The sequence below is a fragment of the Neovison vison genome, chromosome 1 (assembly GCF_020171115.1).
Source record: "Neovison vison isolate M4711 chromosome 1, ASM_NN_V1, whole genome shotgun sequence".
NCBI lineage: Eukaryota > Metazoa > Chordata > Mammalia > Carnivora > Mustelidae > Neogale > Neogale vison.
Genome location: NC_058091.1, coordinates 53,602,435 through 53,616,489, shown reverse-complemented (window position 1 = coordinate 53,616,489; position 14,055 = coordinate 53,602,435). Strand labels below are relative to the sequence as shown.

The 14,055-nt window shown below is 37.8% G+C and overlaps 1 protein-coding gene across 1 annotated transcript in view; it reads right to left on the bottom strand.

Moving 5' to 3' along the window:
* Window positions 1–1,719: 1,719 nt before the first annotated feature.
* The window catches only part of LATS1 (large tumor suppressor kinase 1), a 52,628-nt gene continuing 40,292 nt past the window's right edge, over window positions 1,720–14,055 (bottom strand). Inside the window, exons 6-8 of the mRNA XM_044247049.1 lie at window positions 11,345–11,527; window positions 11,034–11,140; window positions 1,720–5,589 (exon numbers count right to left, since the gene is read on the bottom strand). Of these exons, the coding sequence (XP_044102984.1) occupies window positions 5,080–5,589; window positions 11,034–11,140; window positions 11,345–11,527 (800 nt within the window). The 3' untranslated portion in view covers window positions 1,720–5,079. The remainder of the gene's footprint in view (window positions 5,590–11,033; window positions 11,141–11,344; window positions 11,528–14,055) is intronic.

Here is a 14,055-nt window from a genome sequence, read left to right as displayed (position 1 = left end):
CCATAGTAGTAACAGTAGGGCTGAAGATGATGAACTGAACAAAAATGTACAAGGTAAAGTAACTGAGTTTCATGATTGGTTGCCTGGGAGATGATCAAAGTACAAAATGACCTCCTCTAACTGTTTTGCAAATCAGATTAAACAGTAATATAAATTCTATACTAATTAGGGTACAAGTTCAACAACAGTAAGAAATGGGGATTTGTACACACACACAGTTTTGCTTGTTTTCCTTTTCTCTAACATTCTACAATTTATTAGTCCAGCCTGGACAGACAGCCCCACACCACACAATCTTTCAGGTAACCAGGTTCCTTTTTTTTTTTTTAAAAGATTTTATTTATTTATGAGAGAGAGAGAACACGAGCGGGGTGTGTTGGGGGTGGGTGTGGATGGAGAGAGACAAGCAAACTCCCTGCTGGAGCCCGAGGCAGGCCTCATTCACTAGACTCTGAGATAGTGACCTGAGCTGTAGTCAGAAGTTTAACTGACTAAGCCACCCAGGCGCCTCAGGTAACTAACTATGTTCTACTCCTTTTGTTGACCCACCACCCCTAAGGTGTTTTCCCTAGTTTTCATGGTCAGTATAAAGTCACTACTCTGTCCATGTTCCATCTGGTGGGGAAGAAGGAAAGAGCAAGTAGAGGGCAAGCGACATCAAGTTTAAGTGTATATCACATATACTCATATCCCAAGGGCCAAAACTTAATCATGTGGCCACACCTAATTACAAGGGAATATGAGAAACATGGGCTCTAGCAGTGCAGTCAAAATCTGGACAGGGATGGGGGCGCTATTCAGAAAAGCATGAGAATGGACGCTGGGAACAAGAGCAGCCTATGTCATTGGTCAACCACTCTGGGCACGAAGGACTTTCTCACCACAGAACAAATTTAAACCTTCTTCAGGGGGAAACAACTCAAAGTTCCACCCAGATTCTGAATCCAGCAGTATGTTTAGAAATCTGGATCTTAAGTAGGGAAAAGGAAAGACAAGATATTAGAGATGACAATAACTGCCTATGTATCAGACATAAATTTGACATCTTTCCTCTACCCTTCACACACATAAGCAGATGCATTTTTTGTGTGTTGTGTGTGTTTGGCATAACAAAGTAGAGTCACAAGCATGCCAAATGTGGGCCTACAGTGTAGTATAATGAATCACAGGAATAATGCAACTTGTATCAGCTATACAACAGCCTCACGAAGACCAAATATAATTTTATAGGAAGTGCAAACAAGAGGATAAAGGAGATTAAGAATGATGGTAATGCTTGAAAAAGGAAAATAAAAATAAGACAAAACTAAAAATGTGTTCATCCGCGTAAAATTGATTTAAGATGTAGCATCAGTATATGATAAAGGGTTGTAAATAAAGGCAAACAGATTAGCCAACAACCACCTATTTTAAAATTTTAAAGCAGACTCAAATGATATGAAATGAGTCTGATAATTAGAAAGATTTAAATCTCTGCTAATCTAAAGGAAGCCTTGAACATGAAATAGTTACTGTACTTACGTTGGGCAAAATGAAAACTTACTGGGTTACACTAACTCTACTCAGTTTGCCTTAACCCTATTATCATTAGTTATATATACTCTCATTCTAAAACATTGAATTTTTAATCATAAATTTTCTAAGAATAAACATTAAAATACACTTTAAAAAATGAAAATCAACATACATTAAGTGCTTTGATAGCTTTCCACACACAACTGAAAGATCTGAATTTTTTTTTATTATTATCCCAGCAAATATGACACTAGAGAAAATGGTTGGGAAAATACAAATAAAGTCATTAAAAACACAGGCTGATTATTCATATCTACTACATTCAGAAGTATGCAAAACAATTTAGTTATATTGCAAAGCCGTAATTCCTTTTCCTAACAAAGCATTATTTTATAAAACTGTAGTGTTGTATTGATTCAATTTTAATACAAAATACTTATATACACAATACAATATAAAAGTAAACTGTGGGATAATGCGTTCCATAAAGGGATATATTAAGGCGCTTTACAAATATACCAATATGTTGACCCAAATTACCTTTTGCTTTAGATTAAAACAAACAGGCTAAATAAATGTTTCACTTTAAATACCAAAGGGATTTTTGTTTATTTTTGCTTATTAAAGAAAAATTTCTAAAGTACCTTAGGTAACAGCAGCAGCAATATCTAAAACATTTCCCACTGTATTCTCTAATTTCTAACATATTATTAAGTCAGAATAAAACATTTCCACTCACAGTTTTGCACTTTGCAACAGCAGAAGGTAATAACTTTTTAAAAAAGTCAATCTCAAAGTGACTTCTTAGTCATACATTCTATAGTTCCTATTACAAATAAAGTAGAAAAGATACAGCAACAGGGCCTGCCTTGGAATGTCACCAGACAATACATAATAGTATCTACAATTACATAATTATAGAACACATTTCATAAATACTATTGATATACATTAAAAGGGGATAAGTATAAGAAAGACAGCAAGTTTTTTATTAAGTGGGAAAATTATCTGAAAAAGAAAACACGTATAACCAATGTTTTCATTCTATTTCAATTGAAAGCATATAGGTTTTTTCATGTTGTTCTCATCTTTCTGGTCAGGAAACACCAGATTCTGTGCTAGAAGAACTGGATGTGGTTTGGGAATAAGAGAGCTAATAAGTATATCCGAACTGTTAAAAGTGCAGACAGCAAAGGCTTGTACACTGCTTTACATAAACAGAAAAAGCTTACGTTGTCAAAGAAAATTTTAAAAGAACACAGAATTTGTAGTGTGAGCACAGAATTTGTAGTGTCAACACAGATTTTGTGGGGAGGGAAGGAGGGAGAGGAGACAGCACCTTAGTATTCCTACAACATAAAACTAACAAAGTTGGTTTTGTACGGCACTGCATCACAATCCAGAAGTAAAAACAACCAAATGGAAATTTCAATAAATCTGAGAAAACCCAAAGAGCCAGAGGGATATCTTAAAATTTGAGTACTGAGCTAAAAATTCTTGAACTACTTTGTCTGGCATAGGATTTTATAGCACTAATCAAATGTTCCATGAAGTGGAGACTGCCAAATCATTCTGGTGTCCTTTCTTACAACTCTCTGATTAGAAGTCCTTCAGAAATATTCCTGTAGCAAGCCTGTAACAAGCCAAACGTCTATTTCAGTGCTCTCAAGAGTACGTTTAAAATGTCTTCGTGCTGTACCAGCAAGAGAGAGGCATTCCTAAGGGTATCTTATCACATGGTACAGACTTTTTTCCATCACAAATTATCAGTGTTTACACAAGATGTGTGAATCTGAGTACTAATCAGTAAATTTAGAGCAAAGTTCTTAGTTTAATATATCAGTGTTCTTCTAGGACAGAGGTCCGTAACCAAGTTTATGAAGTTTTCAACATGTCCAGAATTCCTAAGACTGTATGTAGCATTCTATATGTGTGTGTTGATTTGTATTTTTTTGGGAAGAGAGTCCCCACCTTTCTCAAAAAACCAATGAACCCCAAAGACCCATGGTTTACAAGCTGAGCTCTGAGGGGGACACCCAGAGAAACATGCGAAGTTTGAGCTAGTAAGTCTTCATTGCCAGCCCCAATTCAAATAGAACAGCTTTGCCTTTAATTTTACTTACATATGTGAGACTTCCACTAGCTTTTTTCCATTAGTTTGAAAATCCTAAAATTATGCCTCTTTTTATCCAGAAATATAAAATTTTGATAAAACCATTCCCTATCAGTGGAACTTAAAGAAAAGGAAGTAAAATACAAATTTTACTAATGGCAGAATAGAGCCCTTTTCCCCTTCCTAAAAGAGAAGCTAAATGTATTTTGGTTTGAAACCATAAGAGTTCTTAAAACCTAAGCATTATATATAATAGGCATGCTGAAAAACATATTATTTAACCTTAAATTAAGTTAGGAGGATTTGAATTTTCTATTAAGACTACTATGTAATTTTTTCTAATTACTAAAGGCCACTCAATTAGGATTTAAATAATAATCTTTTCACCAGTTAATCTGCCCATAGGTAAAATATGGTCAAACAGCCAGATTTCCTTGGCCTTAACAGTCCATATATACAGCACTGTTCTGAAAGAGGAAACATATAACATTACTGATGACATAACCAAAACTGTCACTATACAGAAAAAGTAATTTTCTAGTGAGTACCCACAAATAATTTTTCTAATTAAAGTTTCATACGAAACTGAAATTAATCTGCTTAGGATGGTGGAAACTTTAAAAAAAATTGAAGGAAAAATATGAAGGATGCTAGCATTCAGTACTGTAAATTTTGACTTATGGCAGTTTTATTCCCTTTTAAAAACTAGAAGCAGCATTAAAAAAATACCAGTATATAAAGAAAAATGGAAGTGCTCTGCTTCTTTTAAAGCCAGTAATTCTTGAGAAATAAATGCTAGAAGAGTAAATATTCCACAGAGGGGGAAAACAAACAAACAAAGCAGATAATCTGCAGTATTTTTTCTTCTGATGAACATACTTATTTCAACCCTGTATTTCTCAGTTCTAAGATGTAAATTATCAGATTATCATTAGCCTAGGAACACTCTTCACCATAATGGCTTAATCTCTACAGCTTATTTGTACCAAAAACAAGGTTATGGGGGTTCAAAGAAGAACAAAACTCTGTGAATGTGGGATACATTTCATATTTGGTTAAAGCAAGATAAAACTAAAACTGTCTTTCAAAAAAATTTCAAAAACTCTGTTCTTTTTTTAAAATTATTTAGTGTATGTACATATAGATACCAGGCTTCTCCTTTTTAAACAAAGCACTATTTTTTTATTTTAAGTACTTTAAGTACCAAGAACTGACTATAATATTCAGCTCGTAATTTACTTTCTTTATTATGATTTTTTCTACATTACTGATTAAAAAGACTGGAATAAATTAACATTTAAAAATTTTTCCATAATTTAGGAACATAAGATATTGTACACAGAGCACTCATACACAGCTCTGTCACATTTGCATAATTTTACTCTCAGAGCCTCAAAAAACTCCGCGTTGGGTCTTTTTGCAAACCCTCATTATAACAATTATCTAGTGTGTTAAACATACACTAGATCACGGTTTTTGATCTCTGAGCCTGTGTGCTGATCATCTTCATCTGACTGTTGCTCTGAGCCTTGTGAATTAATATATTCATATTCAATAGGCTTTGGATAATTATACGGGTAACCATTGTCATCAAAAAACCTCCGAAAGGTAAATTCATAGAAAGCATGTTCAGGGTGCTTTCCATTTTTATACCATCCGTTGAGAGTGTCATTTACATTTTCTTCCTCATTATCATCACTCCATAACTTATCAGGATCAACAGGATCAAAATTTGATGTATCTGTTGGGTGTGTGATTTTAGGAATATATGAAGCAGACTGCTGTCTCAGGTCACTGGAGAAATCAATTGTTTTAAAAAATGGATGTGCTTTTATTTCATCAGCCCCATTCTTGCCTAAGCGATCTTCTGGTCCTCGGCAAAGTTTAATAATAAGATCAGATGCTTCAGGACTCAGTTTAGCTTGAGGTGGAATGTGAAGAGATGTTTGCCAGTTGATAACCTTTAAAGAGGATTTTTAGAAATTAGGAGGGAAGAGATAAATAAGAAAAACAAAAATTTCCTCCAAGTTGTATACCCAAAAGTTTTACCAGACTATTTGCATCTTTAAAAATAAATCGTATTGTATTTCACCTTCCTTACCTTTAATCATGAATGAATCAGTGGTGGGAAATAACCTTTCTTCCCATTCTCTCCTCTCAACGCACCTTATACTCACATTATAAGACTCATCATTGTAAGTTTAACTCCGCTGTAAAGCTCTTCTACTTATGGCAAAAATGATTATTTCTACTCTGCCTCTCATTCTATGTTACTGGTATCATAGTATCTCTACTACTTTGTGATACGTATTTATGACTGTGTCCTTCTACCAAAGATAAAATTCCGTAAGGCTACAGACCATGTTTTGTCTTTGTATTTCTCAGTGCTTGGCAAGTTGCCTGGCACATAATTTATAGATGGTCAATAAATATTTCTTCTGGGGATGCCTGGGTGGCTCAGATGGTTGCCTTCAGCTCAGGTCATGATCCTGGAATCCTGGGATTGAGCTTCACATCAGGCTCCCTGCTCAGCAGTGAGCCTGCTTCTCCCTCTCCCTCTGCCTATCCCCCTGCTTGTGCTCTCTCTGCCTCTCTAAGTGAATAAATAAAATCTTATTTAAAAAGATTTTATTTATTTGAGAGAGAGAGCATAAGAGGAGAGAGGTCAGCAGGAGAGCCTGATGTGGGACTTGATCCCAGGACTCCAGGATCATGACCTGAGCCGAAGGCAGTTGCTTAACCAACTGAGCCACCCAGGTGCCCCGAATAAATAAAATCTTTAAAAACAATGTTCTGGCTTTGAATAAAACAGAATGAGGGAGAGTGGGAGGGAGGAAGGAAAGAAAGAGAAGAAAGAGTAAGAGAAAGAAGGTAGTAGGTAATGAAGAAATATTTGTTACTATTGAGTTTTGAAAATTCTTTTTATAGTCTAGAGACAAGCCCTTTGTGGGAAATGTGATCTGCAAATACGTTCTCCCAAGCTGTAGCTTATCCTCATTGTCTTGATTGTGTTTTGTTTAGTTTTTAAAGACTTTATTTATTTAATTATTTATTTATTTGAGAAAGGGCACACATGACCATGCACATGCATGCCTGGCAGGGGAGGTGGGCGGGAAGAGGAGAGAAAAGAGCAGAGGGAGAGGAAAGGGGAAAGAATTTCCATCAGATTCTGTGCTGAGATTGGAGCCCGATACCAAGCTTGATCCTGAGGATCATGACCTGAGCTGAAACCAAGAGTCAGACGCTCAACTGAGCCACCTAGGCACCCTTGACTGTGTGTTCTGTATACTGAAAGTTTTATTAAAGTTTTGATGAATTCCAATTTCTCAACTTTTTCTTGTATGGATCATGAATTTGGTGTCATTTCTTTTCTTTTCTCTTTTTTTTTTCTTTTGACGGACAGAGATCACAAGCAGGCAGAGAGGCAGGTAGAGAGAGAGGAGGAAGCAGGCTCCCCACTGTGCAGAGAGCCTGATGCAGGGCTCCATCCCAGGACCCTGAGACCATGACCTGAGCCGAAGGCAGAGGCTTTAACCCACTGAGCCACGCAGGTGCCCCTTGGTGTCATTTCTAAGTATTCTTTACCTAACCCTAGGCCATAAAGATTTTCACCTATGTTTTCTTCTAAAATATTATAGCTTTACATTTTATCTCTAGATCAATGATCCATTTTGAGTTAATCTTTGTGTAAGGATGAAGTTTACACTGAGTTTCAGTACTCTGTATATGGCTGACCAATTTTTCCTATATCATTTATTGAAATACTATTCCTTCTCCACCTGCACCTTTGTCAAAAATCAAATGGTCCTTTTTGGGCGATTCTATTTCTCCATTCTCTATCCTATTCCATGGTTCTATATTTGTGTCCTTCTGCCAATATTACCCTGTCTGGATTACTGTAACCTCACAGTAAGTTTTTTTTTTTTTTTTAAGATTTTATTTATTTACTCAACAAAGATCACAAGTAGGCAGAGAGGCAAGCAGAGAGAGAGGGGGAAGCAGGCTCCCCACTGTGCAGAGAGCCCAATGCAGGGCTCGAGCCCAGGACCCTGAAACCATGACCTGAGCTGAAGGCAGAGGCTTTAACCCACTGAGCCGCCCAGGCGCCCCTGTAACCTCACGGTAAGTCTTAAAATCAAGTAGTTGATTCCTCTTTCTTCTTATTTTTTATTTAAATAAATATTAAATAATAATATTACATTAATATTAATATTAAATAATAAATATTTATTTTTAAGTAGGCTCCATGTCCAGTGTGGAACCCAATTTGGGGGCTTGAACTCACAACCTTGAGATCAAGACCTGAGCTGAGATCAAGAGTCAGACGCTTAACTGAGTCACCGAGGCAGCGCCTTTGTTCTTCTTCTAAAAATCTGTTTTCATTATTCTAATTCCTTTGTCCACCATATAAATTTTAGAATTGGCTCATCTATATCTACAAAAATTAGAAGAGAATTAAATCTATAGATGATTTATTTTGGAGATAAGTGATAGCTTTACTATGTTGTCCTTCAATCTATCAACATGGCACATGTCTGTATTTATGAAGATCTTTCTTGATTTTCTTTCATCAGAGTTTGTAGCTTTCAGCATACAAATCTTACTCATGTTTTATTAAATTTATACCTACATTTGGGGAATTTTCTATAAATGCTACAGCTTTTAAATTTCAGTTTCTAGTCACGTATTGCTTGAATATAGAAATATAATAGATTTGTATGTATTATACCCTTATATCCTACAACCCTGCTAAATTCACTTAGTAGTTCTATGGGTTTTTTTCCATAAATTCTCTAGGATTTTCTTTTTCTTTCTTTTTTTGTTTTTTAAAGATTTATTTATTTTGACAGAGAGAGCACAAGCCCCAAGGATATCTGTTCTTACCAGTCTTATTAAGCATGGTTCTGGAAGTCTTAGCCAGTGTAATATAGCAACAAAAGAATTAAAAGGCGTACAGATTATACAGAAAGAAAAACTTCCCCTATTCAGAGATGACATCATTTTCTATGTAGAAAATCCCAAGGAGAGGTGCCTGGGTGGCTCAGTGATTTAAAGCCTCTGCCTTCAGCTCAGGTAATGATCCCAAGGTCCTGGGATCAAGCTCCGCATCAGGCTCTCTGCTCGGAAGGGAGCCTGCTTCCCCTCCACCCCCCGCCTGTCTGTCTGCCTACTTGTGATCTCTGTCTATGAAATAAATAAATAGAATCTTTAAAAAATAAAAAAAGGGAGGGGGCACCTGGGTGGCTCAGTTAGCTAAGCATCTGCCTTCAGCTCAGGGCATGATCCAAGGGTTTCGGGACTGAGCCTGTATCAAACTCCCTGCTCTGCAGCGAGCCTGCTTCTCCCTCTCCCTGCTGCTCCCCCTGCTTGTGCCTGCTCTCACTCATTAAGTGGGTAAAATCTTAAAACAAAAACAAAAAAAACCACAGATATCCTTTCCTTGTTCTTTTATTTTTTTAAAGTTTTTATTTACTTATTTTAGAGAGAGAGAGAGAGGAGGAGTGCAGGGGTAGGGGGAGACAGAATCTGAAGCAGACACCATGCTGAGCATGGAGCCCAATGTGGGGCTTGATCCCAGGACCTGAGATCATGACCTGAGCTGAAACCAAAAATCAGATGCTTAACTGACGGTGCCACCCAAATGCCCCATCCTTGTTCTTGATTTTAAGGAGAAAGCATTCAATTTTTACAGGCACACACACACATTTTTATATATGTATATATATGCATATATATGTGTAAATATATGTATATATATATGCATTATATATATATTAAAAAGAAGGTAAAATGAAGACACTTTCAGACAAACTAATCTGAACTAAACCTGAGGGAATGCATTACTGAGAGACCTATACTAAAAGAAATCTAGGAGTATCTGGTGGCTCAGTTGGTTAGGCTACCAATTCTTGATTTCGGCTCAGGTCATGATCTCAGGGTCTTGGGACTGAGCCCTGTGCTGGGCTCCAGGCTCAGCAACGGAGTCTGCCTGGGATTCTCTCTGCAACCCCACCCCCACCCCTTGCCCCCAGTTCGTACTCTCTCTCTAAAATAAATAGGGGCACCTGGGTGGCTCAACTGATTGGGCATCTGTCTTTGGCTCAGGTCATGATTCCAGGGTCCTGGGATTGAGCCACACATCAGGCTTCCCTGCTCAACAGGGAGTCTGCTTCTCCCTGTCCCTCTTCCCAACTGCCACTCATGGTCTCTAATTAGTAAAATCCTAAAAAATAAAACAAAACTTTAAATAAAAGAAAAAATCTAAAGCAAGTTATTTTTATTTTATCTCATCTTATTTATTTTTACGTAGGCTTCACACCCAGCATGAGCCCAATGTGGGCTCAAACCACAACCCTGAGATTGAGACCTGAGCTGATACCAAGAGCTGGACACTTAACCAACAGATACTCAGTGCCCCCAGAAGTTTTAAATATAGTATATTAAATGCAATGAAAGAAGTAGTTACAACTTAGGGGGAAGCATCATAGAAGACATAACTTCAAGATACTCAAAGAATGGGGGGCGCTCGGGTGGCTCAGTGGGTTAAGCCTCTGTCTTTGGCTCAGGTCATGATCCTGGGGTCCTAGGATCGAGCCCCACATTGGGCTCTCTGCTCAGCAGGAAGCCTGCTTCCCTTCCTCTCTCTCTGCCTGCCTCTCTGCCTACTTGTGATCTCTATCAAATAAATAAATAAAAATCTTTATTTAAAAAAAAAAAAGATACTCAAAGAATAGTTAAGAATGAGTTCGTTTAGGAATTAACTAGGTTTAAAGTGGGAACATTGTAGAAGATGGGAAAGAAAGGAAGAGGACATTCCAGACGGCATGGTATGGACAAAGGAAAAGAGGGCAAATCTGGATTTTAATCCATGGACATGGGAACCACTGAAGGGTTTATAATGGGACTGTTTATAATCCAAATTGATGACAACTTCTCATTTAAGTGCCAGAGGTAATTTCAAGTGAAGATACATACTTTGTTTGTAGTTTGGGGGTAGAATGTCCATGGAAGGAAACAAAGCCAGGAGCCAGAAGGTGACAAAAAATAATTTAGAATAAAATCTGCAAACAGTACTAAAGACTTCCATGAGAAGCAGTGAGGGGGAATATAACAATATGAAAACAGTGGGATGATGCAGATTAGAGTTCACCTGTGTAATTTTTTCGTGGCTTCCTATAACCTTACTTCATTTTTTTTTAAACGACTCTACCCCAATGGGGGCTTGAACTCACAAATTCATGACCCCAAGATCAAGAGCCACATCCTCTATCAACCCAGCCAGCCAGCAGCCCCCTTACAAGCTCATTCTTACATTCCAGATTAAGATGCTCTAAGTAGAGGACTGCTAAAGGTCTGGGATATAGGGACTTTGTGACAATTCTTTGGTACAGATTCTGTATCTTACCTTCATTTGTGTTTCTAATGGTGTTTGTGCCAAGAAAGGAGGCTGTCCCACCAACATTTCAAAAAGAATTACACCAACACTCCACCAGTCACATAACTGTGTATAGCCTAAAATAAGATACCAAAGTTATAGTCATTCATAAACCTTTTAAAAAATGCTCAGAATACAATAAAAATTAATAGTAAATCACCAACTTATGATGTAGAAGTTAATATTTTTATTATAAGCCTGAAAAATAAGCCACATGCTAATTAATTTAAAATTCAGCTGGTCTAAAGGGCTATTGAGATATTATGAAACTAATGTTTTACCTGTTCGTAACAACACTTCAGGTGCAATGTAATTGGGAGTCCCAACCAATGAATGTGCAAGACATCGCTGGTGCTGGCGTGCCGCTCGCCGCTCTAGTGGCTTCAATCTATCTCCACATCGACAGTTAGAGGGGTCACCCCATTCATTACTGAAATCCATACTATCCTGCCGTGGATGGTCACCTGTGTAGTAAACAGGTAAGTAAATAAAAACAAGAGTGTAGCAAAACAAGAACAAGAGTGTACAAAAAGCCTGTTTAATCTTTTAACATCATGGCTTAGAGTTAGCAACACTCTTTTCTTGCAACAAACTAAGACACAATGTATGCCATATCACTGATATTTATTACTGACTAGAGCCTGTGCTCTGAAATAGCAACAGGACAGGTTTTAAGCTAAGAAAAATTAGCATAAGATTCAGTAATTTACTCAATGTTAAATGATGATAATGAAAATCATGAGTAGGCAGGATCAGGAATCTGTTATTCAGATTGCTCCCCTCTACTAACCTGAACAAAGTCTCAAACAAATTAGATGAGTGTTTCATTCACTTAACAAATGATAATGATAAATAAGAAAGGGTTCTTCTCTCATGGCCTTTGTTTCTTTGCATGGGACAAACACAACAGATAAATATATAAGAAACAGAGTGATGTATCCCATTCGGAGAATCAAGATGGGATGATATGAGACATGTACCAGGGTGGCTCAGGAAGACTGAGATGACATTTGTAAAAAAACAAAAAAGACTCAACCATTTGAAAACCAGGACAAGGTATTCTACACAGAAACAGTAACAGAGAAAAGACCAGTACGATTAGTAAAGGACAGAATGGTAGACAACGGAGTAGGAGCCAGTGTACCTGGGTTTTACGAGCAAAAGAAATTATTTGCCTTTTACTCCAAATACAGTGGAAAGATATTGGAGTTTGAAGGAAGAGAATGACAAGATCTGATTTATGTTTTAAAAAGGACACTAACAACTGTGTAGAGAATAGAGTATAGGAAGGACAAGTATAAAGAAACCAATTCAGAGGCTATTGCAGTTAAGCTTGGACTATGATGGTAGCAGTGGAGATAGAGAAAAGTGAATAGATCAAGATTTTTTTTTTTTTAAAGATTTTATTTATTTATTTGACAGAGAAAGAGAGAGAGAGAGAAATCACAAGCAGGCAGAGGCAGGCAGAGAGACGGGGGGAAGCAGGCTCCCCGCTGAGCAGAGAGCCCGATGTGGGGCTCGATCCCAGGACCCTGAGATCATGACCTGAGCCGAAGGCAGCGGCTTAACCCACTGAGCCACCCAGGTGCCCCTAGATCAAGATATTTTTAGAGGTGGAATAAGCAGGATATATTGATGGATTGGATATAAAGGGTGTGGAAGAAAAAGAATCAAGGACAACTAAGTGGGTGGTGGTAATACAATTTACTAAAATGGGTAAAACTGGAGAGGGAGAAATCCAGAGTTGTTTACTGGTAATGTTAAGTTTGAAAGGCCTATTAGAAACACACATGCGGTGCCTACGTGGCTCAGCTGAGTATCTGATTCTTGGTTCAGGCTTAGGTCATGATCTCAGGGTCCTGGGATCACATCCTGCATTGAGCTCCCTGCTTAGCACGGTGTCTGCTGGAGCTTCTCTCCCTGTGCCCCTCCCCATACTTGTGCACTCTTTCTCTAAAATAAATAAATCTTAAACACATACACACACACACACACGAACGAAAGGGAGAGGCTATTTCTATTAATTAATTAATTATTATTATTAAAGATTTTATTTATTTGACAGAGATCACAAGCAGGCAGAGAGAGGAGGAAGCAGGCTCTCTGCTAGCTGAGAGCCCGATGTGGGGCTCAATCCCAGGACCCTGGAGTCATGACCTGAGCCGAAGGCAGAGGCCTTAACCCACTGAGCCATCCAGGCACCCCAGGAGAGGCTATTTCTTTTCTTTTTTTTTTTTTTTTTAAAGATTTTATTTATTTATTTGACAGAGAGAGATCACAAGTAGGCAGAGAGGCAGGCAGAGAGAGAGAGAGAGGAGGAAGCAGGCTCCCTGCTGAGCAGAGAGCCTGATGCGGGACTTGATCCCAGGACCCTGAGATCATGACCTGAGCAGAAGGCAGCGGCTTAACCCACTGAGCCACCCAGGCGCCCCGAGAGGCTATTTCTAAAGAGAAATCTGGAAGTCACTGATATGAGAGATGGCATTTAAAGCCATGACTTGATGAAATTACCTAGAAAAATATATCTGAAATTAACCTAACTGTAACAATCATCAGGGATGTTTGATTAAAATACAATTTCTTGGGGCGCCTGGCTGGCTCAGTTAGTAGACCATACAACTCAGGGTTGTGAGTTTAAGCCCTATGTGGGGCGTGGAGCCTAATTAAAAAAATAAAAAGCAAACTTTAAAAAAAAAAAGTATCATTTCTCCTCTCCAGTGAGTATTTTCAATCAGAAGACTGGAATAGAGCCTAAGAATCATATTTTTAAGAAAAACTCCAAGTAATTCAGGTGAATCTGGGGAGACAGGTTCAGGTGTCTCAGTTCTATCCATTTAATGTCAATTTACTGTGTTCACTTAAGCACAGAGGGCAAGACTTACCTCAGAAGATTGCTGTGACCCTGAAGTTAGAATGTATGCAAACAACCTAGTCATGGTAAGATTCAAGAATCGTTAGATCGACTTACACTTCCATTAGTGCTTTGAAGGGA